The 20427-nt window shown below is 40.3% G+C and overlaps 1 protein-coding gene across 1 annotated transcript; it reads left to right on the plus strand.

The window, feature by feature from the left end:
- Positions 1 to 686: 686 nt before the first annotated feature.
- On the plus strand, positions 687 to 1599 carry RB195_006525 (uncharacterized protein; the record flags this gene model as incomplete). Its single annotated transcript, XM_064179660.1, has 5 exons — positions 687 to 803; positions 865 to 1002; positions 1053 to 1133; positions 1193 to 1436; positions 1487 to 1599. 5 exons carry the CDS (start codon positions 687 to 689, stop codon positions 1597 to 1599), a joined length of 693 nt encoding a protein of 230 aa, XP_064036598.1.
- Between the last annotated feature and the right edge of the window lie 18828 nt (positions 1600 to 20427).

The following is a 20427-nucleotide window of genomic DNA, read 5'->3' on the forward strand; positions in this document are numbered from 1 at the left end:
ATTCTGTCATAGATATTCACGAAGAGTGCTCTATGATTCCCATAAAATTCTCAGCGTCTGGAAGTCCGGCACCAGCTTGAACTTTCGAAATTGTATTACAGGAGAGACAAATACAGGATTGAGTTTCAGATAAGTTGGTTGAAAATTTCCCAAAAATTTGAATTGATTTTATTTAATAGCTACGATTTTCTACATGTTCGTACAATCCAAAAAATGACTTATCCAAATAGTAGGAAATGTGCATGAAAGCATGAGAAATCCATCGTAGAATCGGGCATCGTTAACTTCAATTTCAATAATATCTCATAAATAAAAAGAAGAAGACCAAGGAGAGCTATGTGTAGCAGTTTATGAGCTCTTCTAAATGGATAATACAGCAGTGTTTATAAATACAAATCGGGTAAGCCGAGAAATTGACCATTCAGATTTTTGAGCGTCTAAAAAAGCCTGAATGAGGCTATGGGAAGTGATTTAGGACCTGCATGAAGCAGGTAGAAGCATGAAATAACAAACTTTTCAAAACATGGAAGAGTTGAAGGGGTCACTAAGGTGCTATACTTCGCTTATCAAAGTTTAATAGTTAGTTCTTTGTGTTTTCCTGGTTGTCGAAAACATGTTTCTCTGCTCGCCCACTTATCACCAGCATATTTTAGAGGCATACCATTCCCAATTCACCAGTCTTCCTGATGTGCAGTTGGTTGACTGTGGCACTCTTGGCACTCTTCGTCTTACAATTCGCAGTGTGCCTCTTCCAAGAAGAGCAGTCCGAGGTTGATTATGTAGAAGTTGAGATTAATGAAGAAGTTAGTAATAATCTTTGCCTCCCACTAATACTGCTTTTAGAAGTGACATGATCTTTTTTAGTCGTGCGGAGAGCTAAGTCTTTCTCCTCAAGCTTTTGTGGCATTAATCAAGTGGAATTATGACGAACAGAGGGACAAAGGATGTCATAAAAATTCGATAGATGTTAAGTACTCTTCTTGGCACATCTTCAATGTGAATGTAAGCGGCGTGTTTCAGTTCCGCTTTACTGGAATAACTGAGTCTTTTAGACGACGTCATGTCTGAGATGGTACCAAACAGAAGCGATTGCGTGCACTCGGGGGCTTATGGGAGGCTCTGACTGGCTAGAAGTGAGTAGTGCGTAGCTGTCGAAAAGCTTTCATCCTCAATTCCAGCATGATAATTTAAGTACGCAATAAGGAAGTCGTTGCACGTTGATCCGAAGCTTCTCTTGTGTGCCGCTTACGTGTGTTTGGGGAAAGATCTCGCTCCGTTTCTCACCACATCAACCACGACAAGTACTACTCTTTCCCCCACCACCCTGAACGACTCCACAGCTGCTGTCACGTTCTACTATGAATCAGACGCAATGCTCGATTGGCTTGAGCAGTCCTTCAACGAGACCATAGAGCGGCTCAGACAAGAAAACGAAGGTGAGATTGTGACGAGGAATGACGAGGAGCAAATGGATGTTTTGTTCCAGAACGAAAGGTTCTTATGTGGATGCTGGTCACCAGTTCTGTGTTATTCGCTTTTTTCGCGATTGTTGCTGCGTACGACAGCTTTGCTATAATACTGAGGAGAAAACAACCGTAGCAATTCGACCACCACAAGAACTGAGGCGTGGCGTTTTAATACAAAAGTTGTATATCTTATTATTCTTGCACATAAACAGTTAACTTCAAAACGAAGCACTAATAAATGTTTTAATTGCTTGTGAACTATGGATAGAGATGTTTTCTGACTCAGAAAATCGGCGTACCATGAGAACAGTTCCCTCTTGTGGGAGAGGTTCAGCTCCCTCATAATGGAGCTGGAAAACAATGAGTGAAACCTACTGAGTTCAGTACGAACAATGCCGCGCTTGCATCCTATATAACACTCGTCCTGGGATCGACAAATACGTTGAAAACGAAACCACCAACACCTCTGTCAAACGGCGTTGTCCCACATTATTTGATTTTGTTATTTCTGATTATTTGACTTCTTGGGGGAAATTCGGTGAAGTGGCACTTTATTGTGAGACCGAGAGCAGATCGTAGATCACCATATTCAATCTCACACTTACTTATTCACTGGAAAAATCATGGAACTGCAAAAAAGCAAAAGAAAAAATAAAGTAGGGCGATCTCAGCGAAGAATAACATGTAGTCGGGTAGAAAGACGTTTTCGCACAATTTCCTTAACTCACTATGTTCCTTATTAGCTTTTTTTCTCATTTAAAAACCCAGTTCCTTCTCACAAATTACTAACAAATCATGGCCCAGTGCGAAAAACAAAGAAAATGTATCTCTATTATTCTCCTCGCTTTTTCCGCTATGTCCTGGTTACAAACTGAGCCGCAGACTGGCAATACGACTACGTCAATCACGTTCGGACAGCAATTAAAAGGGGAAATTGTTTCCACAACTGGTTTCGTACGAAGTCAACAACGTTCCCCTCCCCCTGCGTTTACAAAGGGCAAAGTGATGTGAGCGAGATTGTAGTTGATGTACTTTTCCAATTCTGACTTCCTTACTTATCAAAGGAAAACGACTACGGTTAAATATGCAACGCGCTCACACCCTATGCCACAAGCATCAGTTTAGCATCAGTTTTTTTTTTTCAAAAGGCTCTTTGATTAAACAACTTTTTCTCAACATTTCTGATTGAATTTTTGAAGGTTATGCCATTTTTTCGCTGTGGCTGGTTTTTTAATATCTGAAAAACTAGTGCAAAATTTTTAACATCAACAACACTAAGTTATATAATTTCATTTTCAGTTCCTCATGTATTCACATTTTACAAACTAGATATGAAATGAATGAGTGAACGAATGAGCGAGCGAAAGAGCGAACGAATGACTGAGTGAACGAACGAATGAATGAATGAATGAATGAATGAATGACTGAGTGAATGAATGAATGATTGACTGAGTGAATGAATGAATGAATGAATGAATGAATGAATGGATGAATGAATGAATGAATGAATGAATGAATGAATGAATAAATGAATGAATGAAGATGAATGAATGAATGAATGAATGAATAAATGAAGTTGAATGAATGAATGAATGGATGAATGAATGAATGAATGTGAACGAATGAATGAGTGAACGAATGACTGAATGAATGAATGAATGAATGAATGAATGAATGAATGAATGAATGAATGAATGAATGAATGAATGGATGGATGAATGAATGAATGAATGAATGAATGAATGAATGAATGAATGAATGAATGAATGAATGTATAAACACGACAAAGGAATCATATGTGAACCAGATAGTTTGGCACTGTGATTTCTTGTGCTGTAATTGCGTAACAAAGTCGCACTCTACTTTTCATCCACTTTTTCCGGCGTTACGACAACAGACCAGTAACCCCACAGGGTTAGATCTTGCCCTTTTTTCATAATGCAGAAAGTGCTCGTAAGATCATAAAGTTACAAGTGGAAGAGAGAAAAATGGAGAAATGAGAGAGAAAGGGAGAAAAAATAAAAACTAATAAATAAATAAATAAATAAATAAATAAAATAGAGTACGTCAAGATGTACCCAGTCAGCAACTTTTATTTACCCTAAATTCGAGTCTGCCTCTAAAATAAAAAAAGACAAATATATGCCTAAATTTGAACAAGTTTTCCTCTTTCTTTCTCTTCAGATTTGTATGCAATCAAATTAAATTCTCTGCCATAGAGACTGTGACTTCTGAGGAGTGATTTCTCAAAAAAGAAAACTCCGAAATAAATGTATAGGACACTAGGAAGGAAGGAAAAAGTGACTCCTGGCAAAACTTTCTAGCTTATGTCGAGTATAGGAATACGAAACTTTAAAGCGAAGAGCATACGAAAATTGTTCAAAGCTAATCCTAAAACATAAACTATTTGAGTACACTTATTCTCCCATTGCCCTATTTTTTTGGTCCCCTTGCAAGTTAGCTGCTGAGATGCAACTGAGAAACAATTCTCATTAAGAAATGATAAACTGAAAGATGGTAGGCACATCGTTTTGTTCACATTGCATTAAATATTACTAGTTAGTCGTCGAATAGAATACATACAGAAAAGGGGTAGGTTGTTTTTGTATGCTTCGCACGATTGTTTTGCATTGGAATCCAGAAAATGGCGAAGCATCTGCTTGACAAGACATCTTTCACCAGCACGGGTGGAACAGGCTGACTGGTTTATTCTCGTAACATCCAACGTTTATTCATCTACCTATTTTATTCTTTCAATTTTAGAAGAGAAACCTGCAGTAAAATTCGGGCAAAAACAAACATGAACCAAGTTTTTCATCCTGACATAGAAATAAAGTTGAAATTCAAAATTTACACGGAACTTTCTTTATACAACCTCAGAGGCAACAAAATGACTACTGTAAATACTGCAATTACACTTCATATCGTATATAAAGAAACTATGCATGTGAAAGTACATCTATGATGGAGAATAAAGAAAGACTAAGTGTTTTTCTGCTGTGATGAATCCCTTTAGGACCCGCTAGTGCGTTCAAATTAAGAATAAATAAATAACGAAGGAATAAAAGCGTTCATAAAAGAAATTCTTTAAGAAAACAAGATGTGAGGAGGTGAGGGGGAAATACTCGATTCGGACACCGATCTTCCCGGTTTGGAGTGGCGTAGAAGTGGCTGCTAGCATACTGCCCGGACACAGCCCCACTACGACGCTCACTCGTCCGCTTACAAACAAACCCCGTCCAGCGACGATCCGTAGTCGACGGTCACCGCGGATTCCAGCAAACAAACACCAATGACGAGATAACTGCCGGTGAAAAGTTCAGGTAACAGCAAAAAGCGGATCAGTTCTATCAGATCAGCTGATGTTCTAGCGCGATGAGCGGGCAGGTCTGCGATCATTGCTATGAGCCCGGATGAAACGGGATGAACGCAACCCATGAGCTCCTTCCATGCATAGATGACCAAAATAAGTACAGTACATCTATTACCATAGCAGTAGTAATGACATACTCGACTTGATCTGCAAGATGGTGTTATTGGCTGATACGGTGGCGTTAGTAACAACAATAATAAATAAATGGACCACGATACCCCCTCTCAAACAAAAAAAAAGCTAGCAAAAGGGAGATTTCAACAAGATACAGCGCACATCTGGGCAACAACTAAGTAACCAGCAGTAGTAAAAATTGTGAGAACATTAAATACTTACGTATACTGGTTTGCAGAAACTTCACTGAGTTTCTTTTTGCTGAAAAAAAACGCACAATAACAAGGTTACATAATTGTTAGGCTAAAAAAAGAGAAAACAGCTTTTTTCCTTCTTTCTCTCTTTCACAGCCATTTCACTTCGCTCTTTATCATTGCATCTGGGTGTAGATCGATTTTTGAAGGCGAGTTGAATCAATCTAGTTCGACGTAGTTTCTAAAAAAACTACATGCCTCCTAATTACGCACAACGAATGAACGATTAATGTGTTGAGTCCTTAAATATCCAGTCTAGGCTGAGCATGTTGACGCTTATATTAGGGAATTGGCGAATATTTCATTTTCGAAGCTTGAGATGATTGTAGAGCCACTGCTTGGGGAATTCTTCGCGTCCAACAATGGTAAAGCAATAAATTTCGAGCCTAGATTGGTTTTAATAGTCAAATATTATACAAAGTCGTTAATGCCTCCTTCTTTTTCTTTCTTTGAACAATTAAATTTGTTGAAGATGTGATTTCGCTACGTTCTCTGACTGCTGAAGTATCGGTATGCCAGGAAAACGAAAGGAAATCAGGCTCCTCAGTGCATATGAGTATAACTTGTGACTGACATAGCACAACAGTAAGAGGTCACCTTTACGTTTAGATGATCGAGGGTTCAATACCGCTCAGGGCCAATCGAGCTAGTTAATCAATCTTAACTACACTGAATTAACGTCAGAAATTCTGCCGAATTCCAGAAGTACGAAATCGTTCATTATTTCTTGGACAACGTCCTTTTTTATTCTGCCCTCATCCTTCAAACACCTCACATCCCACGTTTCCTTACCACAGCCCTTACTGACATTGAAATGAGGAGGACGTTTTAGAACAATTCTTTATTCTTTACATCACTATGATTCTTGAAAAAGTGCAAAACATTCTCTGTTTTTAACCTTTCAATAGATTTTTTAATAAAGATTTTGACCGAATCCATCTTGTTGCACATTCGTTTGAGGAAAATCCCATTTGTTATCCTCATTAGTCGCTTCACATATAAAGGTTTTTCTCATTAATATGATCCTTAAGTAGCACATATGGGGATGCTATGTTGATGCCTTCCATTTTTCTGTACTATCAATTTTGTTCAGTCCATTTGCTTGTCAACTTTTTTGCTGACTGAAATCTTTTGTAATCGGGATATTCATGTTTTTTTTTCAGAGAGATTTTTGCCTAACTCAATTCTTCCTTCCATTTTGTCTTTATTGTCAAATCTATTTATATATTTATTATTAACTATTATATATACATGATAACTCGGTTTTAGGAGCTGCAGTAATTGCGGTTCCTGTGCACCTCAAATGCTAACCAAATAAACAAACAACGTACGAGTCATGCTGACCTACACAAACAACCATATCCAGCATCTCAGAGACAGCAGTTGCACTAAGTGCCACTTGGACCTGTTAACCTGCGAAACCAAGATAATTAGTCGTTATTAGAGAAAATGACGACATTTGATAGAAATAGACGCAGAAGCTGCTTCTTGTGGGGCTTTTTCTCAAAGAAGTGCATTTCACAGTTTCGGTATGCTACATACTGGAGTCGTCGTGAACAACAAATTCTAATTTTCTACGGTATGGTCAAAAATTTTCACTTTTGTGCTTTCATTGTGCCTCCAATACGTAGCACGTTATTAGGTGCCTCGTAAACGGGTTCGGTGCGAGAAAGTCATGCTCTACACCGTTTTATGGATAAATAGGAGGATCTGAGCGGGTTTACGCCTATACTCGGAAGCTACACCCCTAACCTTACCTGTTGGTGAGAAGATCCTAACACCTCACTCTGTTGGTAAATGTTTCCGTTAAAGGCATCACTCCACGAATCTGAGGTGGTACGGATTTCAGGTGGAGTATTCGTATACGGGATGGGAAACTATGGAGAGAGGGATGATTCCGTCCATTTCCTAATTGCCGTAAAAACCGGCCCGGAAGATACGGCTTTAGGCGTTCTGGCGCACTATTTTCTACAGGGAGTTCGACTAGAGCGCGCCAGCCTTGTGCGGCGCCGCATCTTCCGGGCCGTTTTTTTACGGCAATTAGGAAGAAATGGACGGAACCACCCCCTTTCCATAGTCTCCCATCCCGTATACGAATACTCCACCTGAAATCTGCACCACCTCAGATTCGTGGGGTGATGCCTTTAAATCATACGCTTTGACAGCACTATTTAGGTAATTAAAAGTTACAGAGTTTCATTTCCATCTTCATTCCTGTGATTTCTGCATAAATTTTATAGGTGCTCAGAAGAAGTTGAATTCAGTACTGGTCTAAAAATGATTATAAAACCGTCCCAAAAGGGCCAGTTTGTTGAGGATTCTGGATACTTCCTCCACGTTTATATGAGTCCACCAATGATTTGCGATACTCTGCAACATCTACTATGTTAGAACGATCACTTTACTGTGGAAGGCGGTTAAGGCTAAGCTGAAGGTGAAAATGCTGGTGCCACTCATATAGATGTCATTCCAGCGGATATTGTCCTAAATCACGCTCCACGTTAATGGTCTACCTTAATGATAAAAATAAAGTAATAAAATGAAAACACCACATCTTATGGAGTGAGAAGTCTCTATTCAAAGGTTTGAACACTTTGTCGGAACTTCTTTTCTAAATGTACCTAAAACTTCAAATTAAAAAAACGACCGTCATTTATTCTCCTGAACCCAGTGAAAAGCAGTTCTTTCAAGCTGCTCATAACCAGCTTGAAAATGTTTGCTTTCATGTGCTCTGCTTTTAGCCCATTTTAGGACAGAATGCAAGAGAACTAAGTAGCTTTTAACAACTGTTAGTTGGTTGTCCATGGAAATCACAGAGCCATCTTCATGGAAACTATAAACTCATTTTCGCACTTTTTTTCCAATATCGAGGCCAGTGTTTTGAAAACTCCACAAAGAATTTGTCTGATACGAATAAGATTCGTCTACCATCAAACCATTGATGAGGCTCCCTCTTACCAACCAAAAGTTGAGGATCAGGTCAGCTCCACGTGTTGATGTGTCTCGTCGCCTCCACAATGTGTTTAGATACAAATACTCCGTTGACGCTGCTCAGCTGAGCGAGCAACTGTTAGTGTTGTGGGGGAGATTGTGTCGAGAAAATAACAACTCTATGATCAATGATCTTGTGAGCATCGGAGTTCTTGCGTGGAGAAAAAAACGCGATTAAATGATTTTTCAGAAAGTACTACGTTTCCTCCTGAACATCACATGAACACTTCTACGTAATTCCTGTTTCACATGGAAGGCAACTGGTCTCAAAAAGAAGCTGTAATAAATTCCTGGCAAAGTTATTGAAGTATTGGAAAGGTTTAGAAAAACACTGGAACGGCCATCCCGATAAGTGCTTCATATTTCATTTAAGTCTAATCTTGATTCTTATAATTCACTAAAATTAATGGCAAGACCTGGTGAAATTTGGAGAAAAATTGGGAGAAAGTTGAAGTAAAGTTCCTGATCTTTTTTTAGAATGGAGTAAGGCTCCCTTTGAGCTTTTTATCAATGTTTTCGAGAACGAAAATATCCGATCTCTACTCTTTGTGTATCTCGGTTTCATCTGGACAAGTAGACATCCTTGAAAAGCATTTATTTGAGGAGATGAGAGTACTTAAAAAGACCTATGATCTTTCTCTAGTATTTCGGAGCATCAGATCATGTCTCCTACTTTTTTGACTACACACTGTACGTCAAATTGAGGCTGAACATTCCTAACGATTTCTACGACGAGAGCTCTCCAAGTGTATTTTATTCATGTCTTATTTACTTTAGTCTAGTGGACTAAAATGGTAGGTTTCCAGACGAAAGGATTGGTCCTAGGTACATTTAGGCTCCAGAATCGAAAAAAAAAACCGATGCAGCTTCTACCAACATCGCGTACGATCTACAACGCTCATCCATTAAAAAAAAAGAAAAGAGATTTCAGTTCCAATTGTATTTCGATTTCCCTGCTCTGATCATCGCTTTCTGATCAGTTCATTTCCTTTGCATTTATTAACGTTGAGTTTCACGACGGAGGTAAGTGCAGCGCAGTAGTAAGAGGTTCTTCTGCGACTGTGCGGCCGATGGTTCGGTTTCATTCTCAGCGAGGAATTTCGTCCCCTTGAGATAGATAAATTGGTACGAAATCGCCTGTAAGGATAAAAACACTAACATAACACGACATTCATACTCGACAGGCCCCGCAAGTCACTGTAGGGCTGTGCACATGTTCATAAACAAATGATTCTGGACTGAGATTCAACGCGGTGGGGCATTCGATCAACACTAAGTACTTTATTCGTTTCATCCGTGAACAACGAGTGAACTGTACGAGAACGTTGTCCTACGCAATTGTTCAACGATTTTACGGCAGCCGATATATGAAATCAGATCAGGGAGCTATGAACTCTGATTAATCAGTCGCATACGTGCAAAGCGGGGCGTATCATCATGCCCATGAAAGTTACTTATCGTAACCTCACTGTAGCTCAAGGAGTTATATTAAACGCATCACCCCAAAAATCTGGGGTGGTGCGGGTTTATAATGGGTTATGCCCATACGCGGTCGTAGATTATGAAGAGGAGGGTGATTCCGTTCATTTCTGCTGATTGCCGTAAAAAACGGCCCAAAAGATGCGGCTTCGAGCGTTCCAGGGCGCTATTTTCTACAAGGAGTTCGATCGGAGCGCGCCAGCCCTGCGCACGCGCCACATCTTCCGGGCCGTTTTTTGCAGCAGTCAGCAGAAATGAACGGAATCACCCTCCTCCGCATAATCTACGACCCCGTATAGGCATAACCCACCTGAAACCCGCACCACCCCAAATTCGTGGAGTGATGCCTTTAAGATAACTTCGCCTTCGTTGGCACCGTGCGGTCGTTTGTGGCAATAAGACTTCAATGAATCACCTACTACTCCTCGGAACGAAAAGGGCCAAGATCCCAGAATCCCTACACAGGGCGATTTTCACTTGTTTACAGGTGACGACTAGGAGCATATCATCGTAGAGCAGTTAATGGATCGCTTTTAGCTTAGCTTATTAGCAAAGCTCTAGTATCCCACCGCCCACACATCCACCGCAGATCCGTTGGAAGCACAGCGCAATGCATTGCGGAGATTGCAGAATTTTGTCAGTACTGTGATGCTTTTCAGGTCATTCCACATCATATTTCTTGAACCAGGCGAAGACGTGAGAGCTGTATTCCTTGAAAAGGTGTAACACCGGCTAAAATAGCGCAACGTTTGCTGATTATGTCAATAACGGCACATCTTTCAAATGAATAATTTATGTGTTCGCTTATTTAGTTATTCGCATACAACAACGATGCACCAAAAAGGATGCCATAAATTTGTGAAAGCCTTTCTTAGTAACATAACTAAAGGGCAAGATTTTCTTCTCAGATGTGCTGTTGAACTGAAGGTTCGAAGGCAGACGGAAGGTGCTTATTAGAGCTAGGCGACTTCCCCGTCTGAAATCAGGGCAGGTGAATCTAGCACTCCGCACATTCGCTAATTGGTACTTTGTTCAACTTCTAGTCCCACATCTTTGCTCTTTCAAGAGTGTAGATCATTTACTTCGTCTACGTTGAAGCTTGCATGACTCACACTATTTATATTATATATACTATTGAAATTGCTTAAAACTTTTAATCACGTTAAACGCAGCGTATCACGCGACTGACCTAGTTGGAAAACCAGGACGAAAATATAGATTTCGGCGTTAGTTGCTGCGAGGCTTTTCTTAAACAGACCAGTGATGAGACCTGATTGATCTTCGACCGTTCGCTGGTGGACGCGGCGCGTGAACAAGGGTGTAGTGTGTACAAAAGGGCAAACGTCGTTTCTCACGTCACTTTTCAGGACGATAAGCGATGTTGAGGGGGCCACGCTCGTACTCGTAATCTACATCCCGAACACTACATATATTTTCCCACAGGTTTCTCAACTACATCAGTTTGGTGATTTGCTACCTTCAAAACAGATAAACCCGTTGAAAATAACCCTATGACACTTTTTCTACCCATTCACACAATTGATTTCGGTCGTCTTTTTATTCTGGCGTCAACAACTCCTAAAATTCGTCCAGGTTGTTATAGGTTGTTCTTTTTCTCCGTATTTTAGTGAAGCTTCCCCATTCTTTGGCATAAATTGCTGAAGATCACTCTTTGGTTTTATTTGTTTTTATTTTCGCTTTATTTTTTAGTTCTTCAGTTGAAAATCAAGTGAAATCGAAACACTTCCAGACAGTCTAACAAAAAATGTAGATAGAAGCTGTGACTTAAATGCCGCTCAAAAGCATGCTGCAAAGAAGGACAACCCGAAGCGTGCTTCTTTCTTTGTCGAAAATGCTCCTCACTAAACAACACTAAATGATGTCGCTAACTTAAAAACTGAGGAAAAATGTGTTATGGTTCTTCAATATCGTATCCGTTACCATTTTGTTGTAGCTCTAGTCAGCTCTACGAAAACGTAACTTCATGCAAAAACCAGCTAATCTTTCTTATTTTCTCATTTTTCTACAATTTTTTACCATTTCTTTTTCATTTTCTCATTCTTCTATAATTTTATATCATTTTTTTTGTCTTGTCAGTATTTAAACAAGTATTTTACAAAGAAGCTGTTGATCATAGTGAAAAGCTTTACTCGTGCAAACAATTTAAAAAAGAAAAACAAAAAGCTCATTGTTGTGAGCATCATGAAGTGGCAAACAATCATAGGAAACAAAAGAACCTAATTGTTGTGTAAGGACAGGGTGACATTCGGACATGTAAGAAATTTTCTCTATGCTATATACTAGAAAATAACAATAGTGACGTGCTTCCAGCAACAACTAGTCTCAGTCGATGTTCACACAATGCAGGGACTTCAGCAACTCTATTCTAGGATAGCGTTTCCTCTCTATTCTATATCACTATGGACCTATCAAATCTGAGCTTTTCCTGCATTTGCATGGATAGGTGCACTCATCCTTGTCTGTTCAGCGGAGGATATTCATGCCTAGTATGAATGATACAGAAAGTTGTCCGGAGAGCATGCTTCTGAAGAGCTCTTCGCGAAGAATCCGTAACAACGCTTTGTCATCGACGCTCTACTTCTGCACATATTAAAGAAAGGTCGCTTTCCAACCACTCACAATTGGATTAATTAAAGATCACGTGCTGCATTTTAGTCGTGTTGTGATCTGAGCACCAGCTCAGGAAGCTGCAACTCAAATCGAAGTATAATCAATCCTTCCTTTCCTAGTGTTAAAGTAAGCAAGTTGATAGGTTATAGTCTGCGCCGGATGTGTTCAACCGCGTGACCGCGACGCGTCTCGTACGCTCTTCGATTTTTCTTCTCTCCTCCAATGCAACCCACGTGTCACACTCACATGGTTGAACACATTCGAGAACGCGAATAGATTAAGAGAGGTTTCATTCTTTTGTGCCGTGTATTGATTTATGCCTTATCCAGAATGCTATAAATCGAACAAAAACTCTCGATCATCCACAGTGCTGCGTTCCATTATCGCTTCTGTATGACGCGGTGAGACACACCCTTACCATGACAATTACAATGGAATGTAATGGTAAAAACGGTTCTGTGTACACGTGTACAATAGCTGAAAAATCACGTACATTTAGAAAAGTACACGATAGAAAGGGATTAAGTTTTTCCTCCGCGTAGCAAATTACGCCGTACTGCACCGTAAACTAAGTCATTTTGAGCGGATTCTAAGCAGGTAAATCTTCTTTGGACCTTGGAAAACGGCCTTTTTGCCTCTTTTTTCGGCTCTGATTTTAACAAAAGACATCCTATAACAGCTGATCAGTGTCGTCTCACAAAACGAATAAATGAAATTAACTACCTTCTCCAATTAGGAGTAGCTCACAACATCAATAGAAACGTTGACGAGTCACCGTTAAGAAAGTATGAGAGGAGACAAATAAACTAGAGAGAGAAAATGAACATAGAATAAAAAACGGTTGATTTCATGGCGAAGATGTCATAAATATTCTTTCATTCCAAATTTCTGAAGTGTTTGCTCCCTTGTTTCGAAAACTGCATGAAACTGACAATAATTTTCCATCATCCTTCTCTGGATGTTTTATATTCATTAGAAAGAAATTTCTAGTGTTACATAGTTGAGCTAACACAAAAAAAAAACAAACTCCAGATGGGAGCCTGTTTTTCGTCAGCCTTAGCCATTTTTTTTTTAATTTTGAATAGTTTCGCATTGGAAATTTCTTAAACGTTTGCTCCTTTCTCCAGAAAACTGCAGGAAAATGACAAATGATATATGAACACATAAAAATTAGATCCAAGCGGTAAGTCTTAAAAAGCACTATGAGATGTAGTCAAGCAAGTAACTTATTAATCCATGAAACAAAGGATTCCTACTAGTCCTTTGAAACGAACGACAAATAATGAAATTTTGCCTAAACTCGGAATCCTTAAAAAATATTCTCCTATAAAAATTGTGCAGGTAGAAAAAGTGTGCGTAATGAGGTTGGTGATATATCACTGCAAATATATTCTCTGCCTTCGTTTTGAAAAAATTAATTACTTGAATTTTCTTGAATTTTCTTCATTCTTCTCCACTTTTTGTGGTTCTTCTCGGTTATTTTACAGCGTTCTTCTTTCGACCCTTCGTGTCTGCAGCTGTCATCATCATGTTTTCTTTTCTCAAATGCAACTTTACATCTTCACATTACACTTCGTGCAGTCGAATACATGCATGTATTGGGGCATCATCAACACAAAACAATGTATTAATTCTTGAGCCTCTCAATCTTCAGCTGTTCACGATGTTATCAGGTCCTCAATCGCAAAGTGTGTGAAGAATTTCGCAGGTTCTGAAATGTTCTAGCGCTCAAAGTTCGACAATTTTGCAGAAGCACATTCAGGAGGAAAGATCCGTGCGCAAATCGTCGCCCGTCTTTTCGTACACTAACACTTTCGTATGACAATGCGTCATTGGGGTGTGTTGTGGCATGTTGCCAGACATGAATGTGGAGTTTTCTGCTCTCACCCACCTACACGCACATACACGGCACGCTACCGCTTCGATTTTTCCCCACGCTCTTCGGCTAACCTCAATGAATGACGCGAGAAGCACTTTTATTAAAGAGGCCGAAAGCGCCCCGACGGCTCAACCTCAGTCCTTCTTTCCAAACGATCGAACGTTTTCGGGCGAGAATTTGAGCTTAGCATAGTCTTGAACGAGCACCAATGCAATCAAAAACCAATCGCTGCGATCTGAGAAGCACGGCTGCCATCATCAGCTCACTTTAGCTCGCTCGGACGACCTCAACTCGGATTCAGGTGCCGAAGATCATATTTCCAGCACTTTTCGCTGCGTTGCCATCGTTATTCGCTCGCCTCCCTCGCTAACGCCTCCCACCCTCTCTGCCCGCGTCGTTCGAGTTCGAATGACGTCATCCGAGGCGGTTCTGCCACCACACACGGGGGCCTCTATATCCGCCTTCTCACGATTCGCGCTGTTCCTGTGTGTATCCTAGATCCGTAAGGATTTCCATGCTGTCATAATTTGTGAAGTACATTGAGCTCGAGCTCATTCATCATTATTCAACAGTTCCTTCTTGTTTAGAATGTCATTCATCTTCAATAGGAAATAGGTTATAAATTATATTGAGGCATGAGGACATAACTGCGTCATTTGGAAAGAAGTCCGTTAATTGTCTCCTTTTCCATTTTACTTAGTCCGGCTATCAGTACACTCCCACTAAAATCATTCAACCTCACCTCATCCATCATTACTCCAATTTTTTCTTCTCATCAAATGTTCATCTTCATTGAAAATCGTTTCCTCATCAAATTTTCTTCAGATTTGTTTAATTCTATATAGCGAATATTTAAAAGTAAAGAACATCCACCCCTCAAATACGGCTGGAAAATAATTTATTCGACCATCACTATTCTGTTTTCCTCTCAGTTAGAGTGTTCCTCTTCTGTGTTTCTGAATTCGTGAAGAGGAAATTTACATCCGATCCTTCAAGGATTTTCCATTACACTTAAAGAGCTGCATCCTGAAGTCCTGAAGTGTCCTTATAGGACGATTTTTATAGAATTGATTGTCTGCGCTGCATAAGTGATGCAGCTCGTTTTCAGACATATTTCACAGCTTCCTACTTTCTTCTCTTATTTCAAATGCACCATTTCATCCTGTTCAACGCGGTCGCGATCAGCTCTCCGTTATTCCATTGAGAGGTCCTAGAAATAACTGTAGCCTGCACTCCACTCCAATCGACAAGACACGTATGGTTTCTCACTACAAAAGTAACAACTGTTTTTTACATTCTTTCTTCCCCGAGAAGAGGTAGCATTAATTCTGTTCTTAAGAAAATATAAGGAATCGCTTGGGATACTTGTCGTTGTGAATCACGTTTTGCTATAAGCTCGCCAAATGAAAGTGGACTGTGCGTTATGGCCATCTATTCACTTCATCCATATGTGCGTAATCGTGCTCATAAAAGTGTTCATTCGTCGGAATTTGTGTCGTCACTCGGGCCGATTTACTGTCACTAACATTAAACTAACATATTTCCAGTATTTTCACTACAGGACATTCTAAAAACGTTGAGTTATCTCCTCCATATAGTTTTCAAATCATTCAAGTCCGCCCATCGATGTTCTCACTCTTTTTTTTGAGGATTTTTTGTGTGGAAAATATTTTTTTCATTTATGAACATTTGGTGGAAACAACAAATTCCGAACAATAACGACAGTTTCGCTCTGGCGTCTGTCTGTCGGAATTCCCCTGCATTCATGCATTCCCGCCGAATGCATAGCGATCGATCCTCGAGCAGCCATACTTACAAAAACCGCCTTAATCCATTTCGTCGGTCGCTGTTGGCAGCACATAATTACCAGTAATCACGTCTAAGTGACATAATCAGCAAACCACAGTGCATTCACGCCACCTCATAATTGCCTGGTTTTTGTGCAGCCACAGCCAGCAGAAGAACCAACCAGAACTGGTAGGGCGGTGCGCTCCTCTTTCACTGAAGCTTTAGCCTCAACATCTCCTCTCAGTTTTCCCACATCTAACCTATGGTACTCTTCAAATTCCGCACATACAATGAAGTGGTTTCCACAACTAAATGTACCGAACTATCGCCCACTTTACTTCAGTTTCTTTTTCGGAGGACCACATATTTGTGTTCAAACACTGTGATGTGGAAAGAAAAAATAAGTAGATAAATAAATAAAATTACCGAGAGACATTGAGAAGTGTGACCTTAGGCTGTTTAACAGGTTTTCTTGACCTGAACTGCTTCATTTCACAGATTCCACGCTATACGTCAGCTCGTTTGTTTGACCTAACCCTATGAAACTGTTAACGATTCCACGCTATACGAAATACGTCACTTTGAAGAAATAGTACTATTCCAAAGTAGCCAGACCAAATGTTTTTAGGACAATCAAAATCAATTTAAATTTCAGTTTTATGTCAATTTTCAATTTTTCCTCTCTTTTCTTTTAAGTGTTTTCTTCCTTCTTTTCGGCTGAACAGATGCAGAGTAATGAAATTACTGATGCGATAAGAACCTGGACGAAGCAGCTCAAGCTTCGTCATGTTTCCGCTAGGAAAAATATAAATCCGTGTGTTTAACAGTTCGGATGACCCATACCTCAATTTTCTTTTGTTAGATTTGAAATCACACATCTCACCGCTGGAAAAAGGTTGTTCGGGAAATGCACAGCTGAAAACAATTTTTACTACAACTCATCTCATCTTTAAGTAATCCTCTTTCAATTGAGATAGCTTAAGCTTCCATAGAATCTACAGTTTAATCCCGAAAAACATGTTATTATCTACGAAACCTTCTATTCTAATTTCATTTGAAAAGCAAACAATAGCTTGCTTTCTTCAGAATACGAATAATAAGCAAACTTTCACTTTACCGCCTAATTACAAAAAATCTCACACTTCTGTCATGACTGATCTAATTCAGAGCAAGTAATGACTGCATATTTATTCACATTTTTATGGCAATCAAACCACTTTGTCACGGCCTTTTCGTCAGCAGTAGTCCTGAAATCGGCTCTCCTCAATTCCACACATGTACATAGACACTCCTCCACTTGCATTCAAAACAGCCGTTCGCAACTCGAAAAGTTCGCAAGTCGCTTCCCGTCATTTCACGCGACATATCCTGTATTCAAATTAACATTCATAAGTAAGCATGATATTAACTCAATACATATGTTTTTTGCCCTTCGGAGGTGCTCTTCGTTCGAATGTTTGAAAATTCATAAGTTAAAATCTTGTTAATAGAAAAGTGTCAGAATATGAAATTCACAAATGATGCTTTCGACCCAAAGACCCAACCTCACCAACACTCATGACCATTGATGGAAGACTGCAGCAGATGTGAAAATTATGTGTAGTGCACGGCATCGCTCAGGTACCTGGACTCACCATAATTAGTAACTGTGGGAAACTATCGTGCAACAAGCAGCTCGGGCGGAAGCGGTGGCATCGATAGGAAAAGGTTGGGAACGACTGCCCGGATCCAGTCAGCGCAGAAGTTGGGCTAAGGGAGCATCATAAAGAAGTGTGGACAAGGTCCCGATTGCCACTACGCTGCCCTGCCATTTCTCGCGCTTCCCTCATTTTCTTTTGGTAGGGTCTCTCGGTCCCTGGACATTCTATGGCTCACTAACAGCAGTAGATGCTTTTGTCATTATTACAGTTATAATTGAGACATCAATAGTACAACGATATACGGACAATGTCAATGATAATATGAATACATACATATGCGATCAGAAGAATAACTCGGATGGCCAGGATGGATATATGCTGTCCAGTCGAGGCCCCCTTTAGAAATGAAAATGGCATGATGATCGCTTTTCCAAGCGCGGCCGACCAGCAGTTTAGTTCGTTGAAAATGTCGTCGAAAATACACTAGGCAAAAAAAGATAAAATTATAATTCGAACGCAAACACGTGCAATTTCAGAAAAGTCGAGAAACGATTCAGAAGTAGCAACAGAAGCTTTGAGTGCTGAGCGTTATATACTGGTCAGCCGCAGGAAAGCTACAGTAGGAAGAGCACGCTTCGCGGGCTCCGTCACCGCGACGACTAAAGGGACGGAGCAGTTCATTTTGCTGACCGAAAACGCAACCAGTCCTTCAAGTCTGACGGAGTTCTCTCGTTCTTGGAACTTGAACCCACGTAACATAGCTTTAGGTTGTGCCTTGAGGTTGCTGAATAAATAGCAGAGATAATCATTAACGATTCTCACTTTAGTATCCAATATTCGTGGATGGTATCTATGTCGGAAGTAGATTTTGACTTCATCAGAAAACGCAAATCCCTAGCCGATAGCTGTAAACTAAAACGTCTCGTATGTGGAAGATGAGTCCTACTTTCGATAGTACGTTTGTGACGGTAGCAGAAGAATGGGAGATTATGCAGATTTGTCGGTTATAGTTGCGAAGCAAGGACCAATATTGTTAACACTCTCTATGACGGCTAACGTTTCGGTGTCGTCGCCTTCGTCAGAGCCTGGAAAGTCAGGATATTTGTAAACGATCCTCTTAGATCCCTCATTAATTTCATAAGATGCTACTTCCGAAAAAAGGAACCAAAGAAGCCTCAATCGTCATTCTTTAAACGTCCTTTCATACGAATCCAAAGTGATCGCCTTGTTTAGCCGATGTGTTTTTTGTTTTGTACGAAATTAGATAGACTAAACCAGAGAACATGCAATTGACTTCCTTGTTGAATTTATATTGCACAGTTGGAAGTTCCTACTTTGGAGATTGTACGTTGTGTTTCGAAGAAGCTGCTTCCTGAGATTTGTGGGAGCACTTTGGCAATTCTGACTCGGTCCTCGAGACTACACCTTACCAGACTAACTCGTATCGCTCTGCTCGATTCGTTGGCTATGAAAGGCAAGGGAAAATTCGTATTTTTCGAGCCACTGTGACATGCTCTTGCTGCGTAATAGGACCTGACCTACTCATACATTAGCAACATAACCGTTAGAATTTGCCTTCCGTTAAAGGCAGCATACCACGAATATGAGGTGGTGCGGGTTTCAGGAGGAGTATCCATATACGGGGTCGTAGATTAGGGAGATGGGGGCAGTTCCGCTCATCTCGGACTCTTCGGACTGTCCCGATAGGCAGTAAGGGACGCTACGCATGCAAAGGTGGCGCGCTGCAATAGAAGGCATCGTACAAGATAGCATTCAGGGGCCGGCTGCTTGCAGTGATTCAGGGAGAGATGAGCGGAACCACCCCGGTCTCAATAATCTACGACCCCGTATACGGATACTCACCTGAAATCCGTACCATCCCAGATTCGTGGTATGCTGCCTTTAAGAATAGGTTGACCGCATTGATCCGCTCCTCGACACCAGATATCACTTTTATTTGGGGGAAAGGCAACGGACCAATCTGTTCTAATTACAAGGTTTTCAGAACCATCGTGTCTTCCATTCACCGTTGGACTACTGTACTTCTACGCAAGGACAGCCAGTTTTGGGTTTCTCTCGTGTGAAGCGCATGTAGGGGAACTTCTGTTTGAGAGCTCGAAACAAGAGTCAACCTTGCGACTATCCAGACTCTGCCAAAAGCGACGATATCAAAACATAAACCGTAGAAAGGTGTTTAACGATACTGACTCTTGTTTCACATTTATAACCAACAACTTGTAGTCATTATCCCAAGGTTCATGGATGGCCGAAGTTTTACGCTTCCAAAAGATGCAAGCAGTAGATTTAGCAGACTGCCAGGCATCTCTACTGAGGGACTATGCGGTATAGGGAAAACTCAGGATCACGGACGAAGAGCACCATTGAGGTGGGCAAAAATTTCAGTACAACTGCTCATACATACGCAGTTTTGTTACAATTTTTGAAAATCCAGCTGCTGTAGGCGCCTTATGTGAGATTCATCGTTTTTACCGGTGACACACAGAATGAGATAGAAATCATTGCATTCCGCTTCTTCAGAAATTTAGAGTACAAAAACTAAAAAAGAACCTCGACTTTAGCTTTTAAAGTCATCATTATCCAGGATCTGCGCACTAACTTTATGCAAAGTGTCATCACACTAGAATCTCACCTCCAACTACAAATTTTAAAGAAGTGGTGATTCCCTCCGAAGTAAACTGCCAACCACCTGAATTTTACAAAGAGGAATATGATCAAATATGTTCAACCGGGTGACCGTATGTGCATTCGATTGGAACAGGACACAGAGGCGAGAGCTTTCGTTTCTTAGAGA

This window comes from Necator americanus, chromosome I (genome assembly GCF_031761385.1).
Source record: "Necator americanus strain Aroian chromosome I, whole genome shotgun sequence".
In the NCBI taxonomy this organism is placed as follows: Eukaryota; Metazoa; Nematoda; class Chromadorea; order Rhabditida; family Ancylostomatidae; genus Necator; species Necator americanus.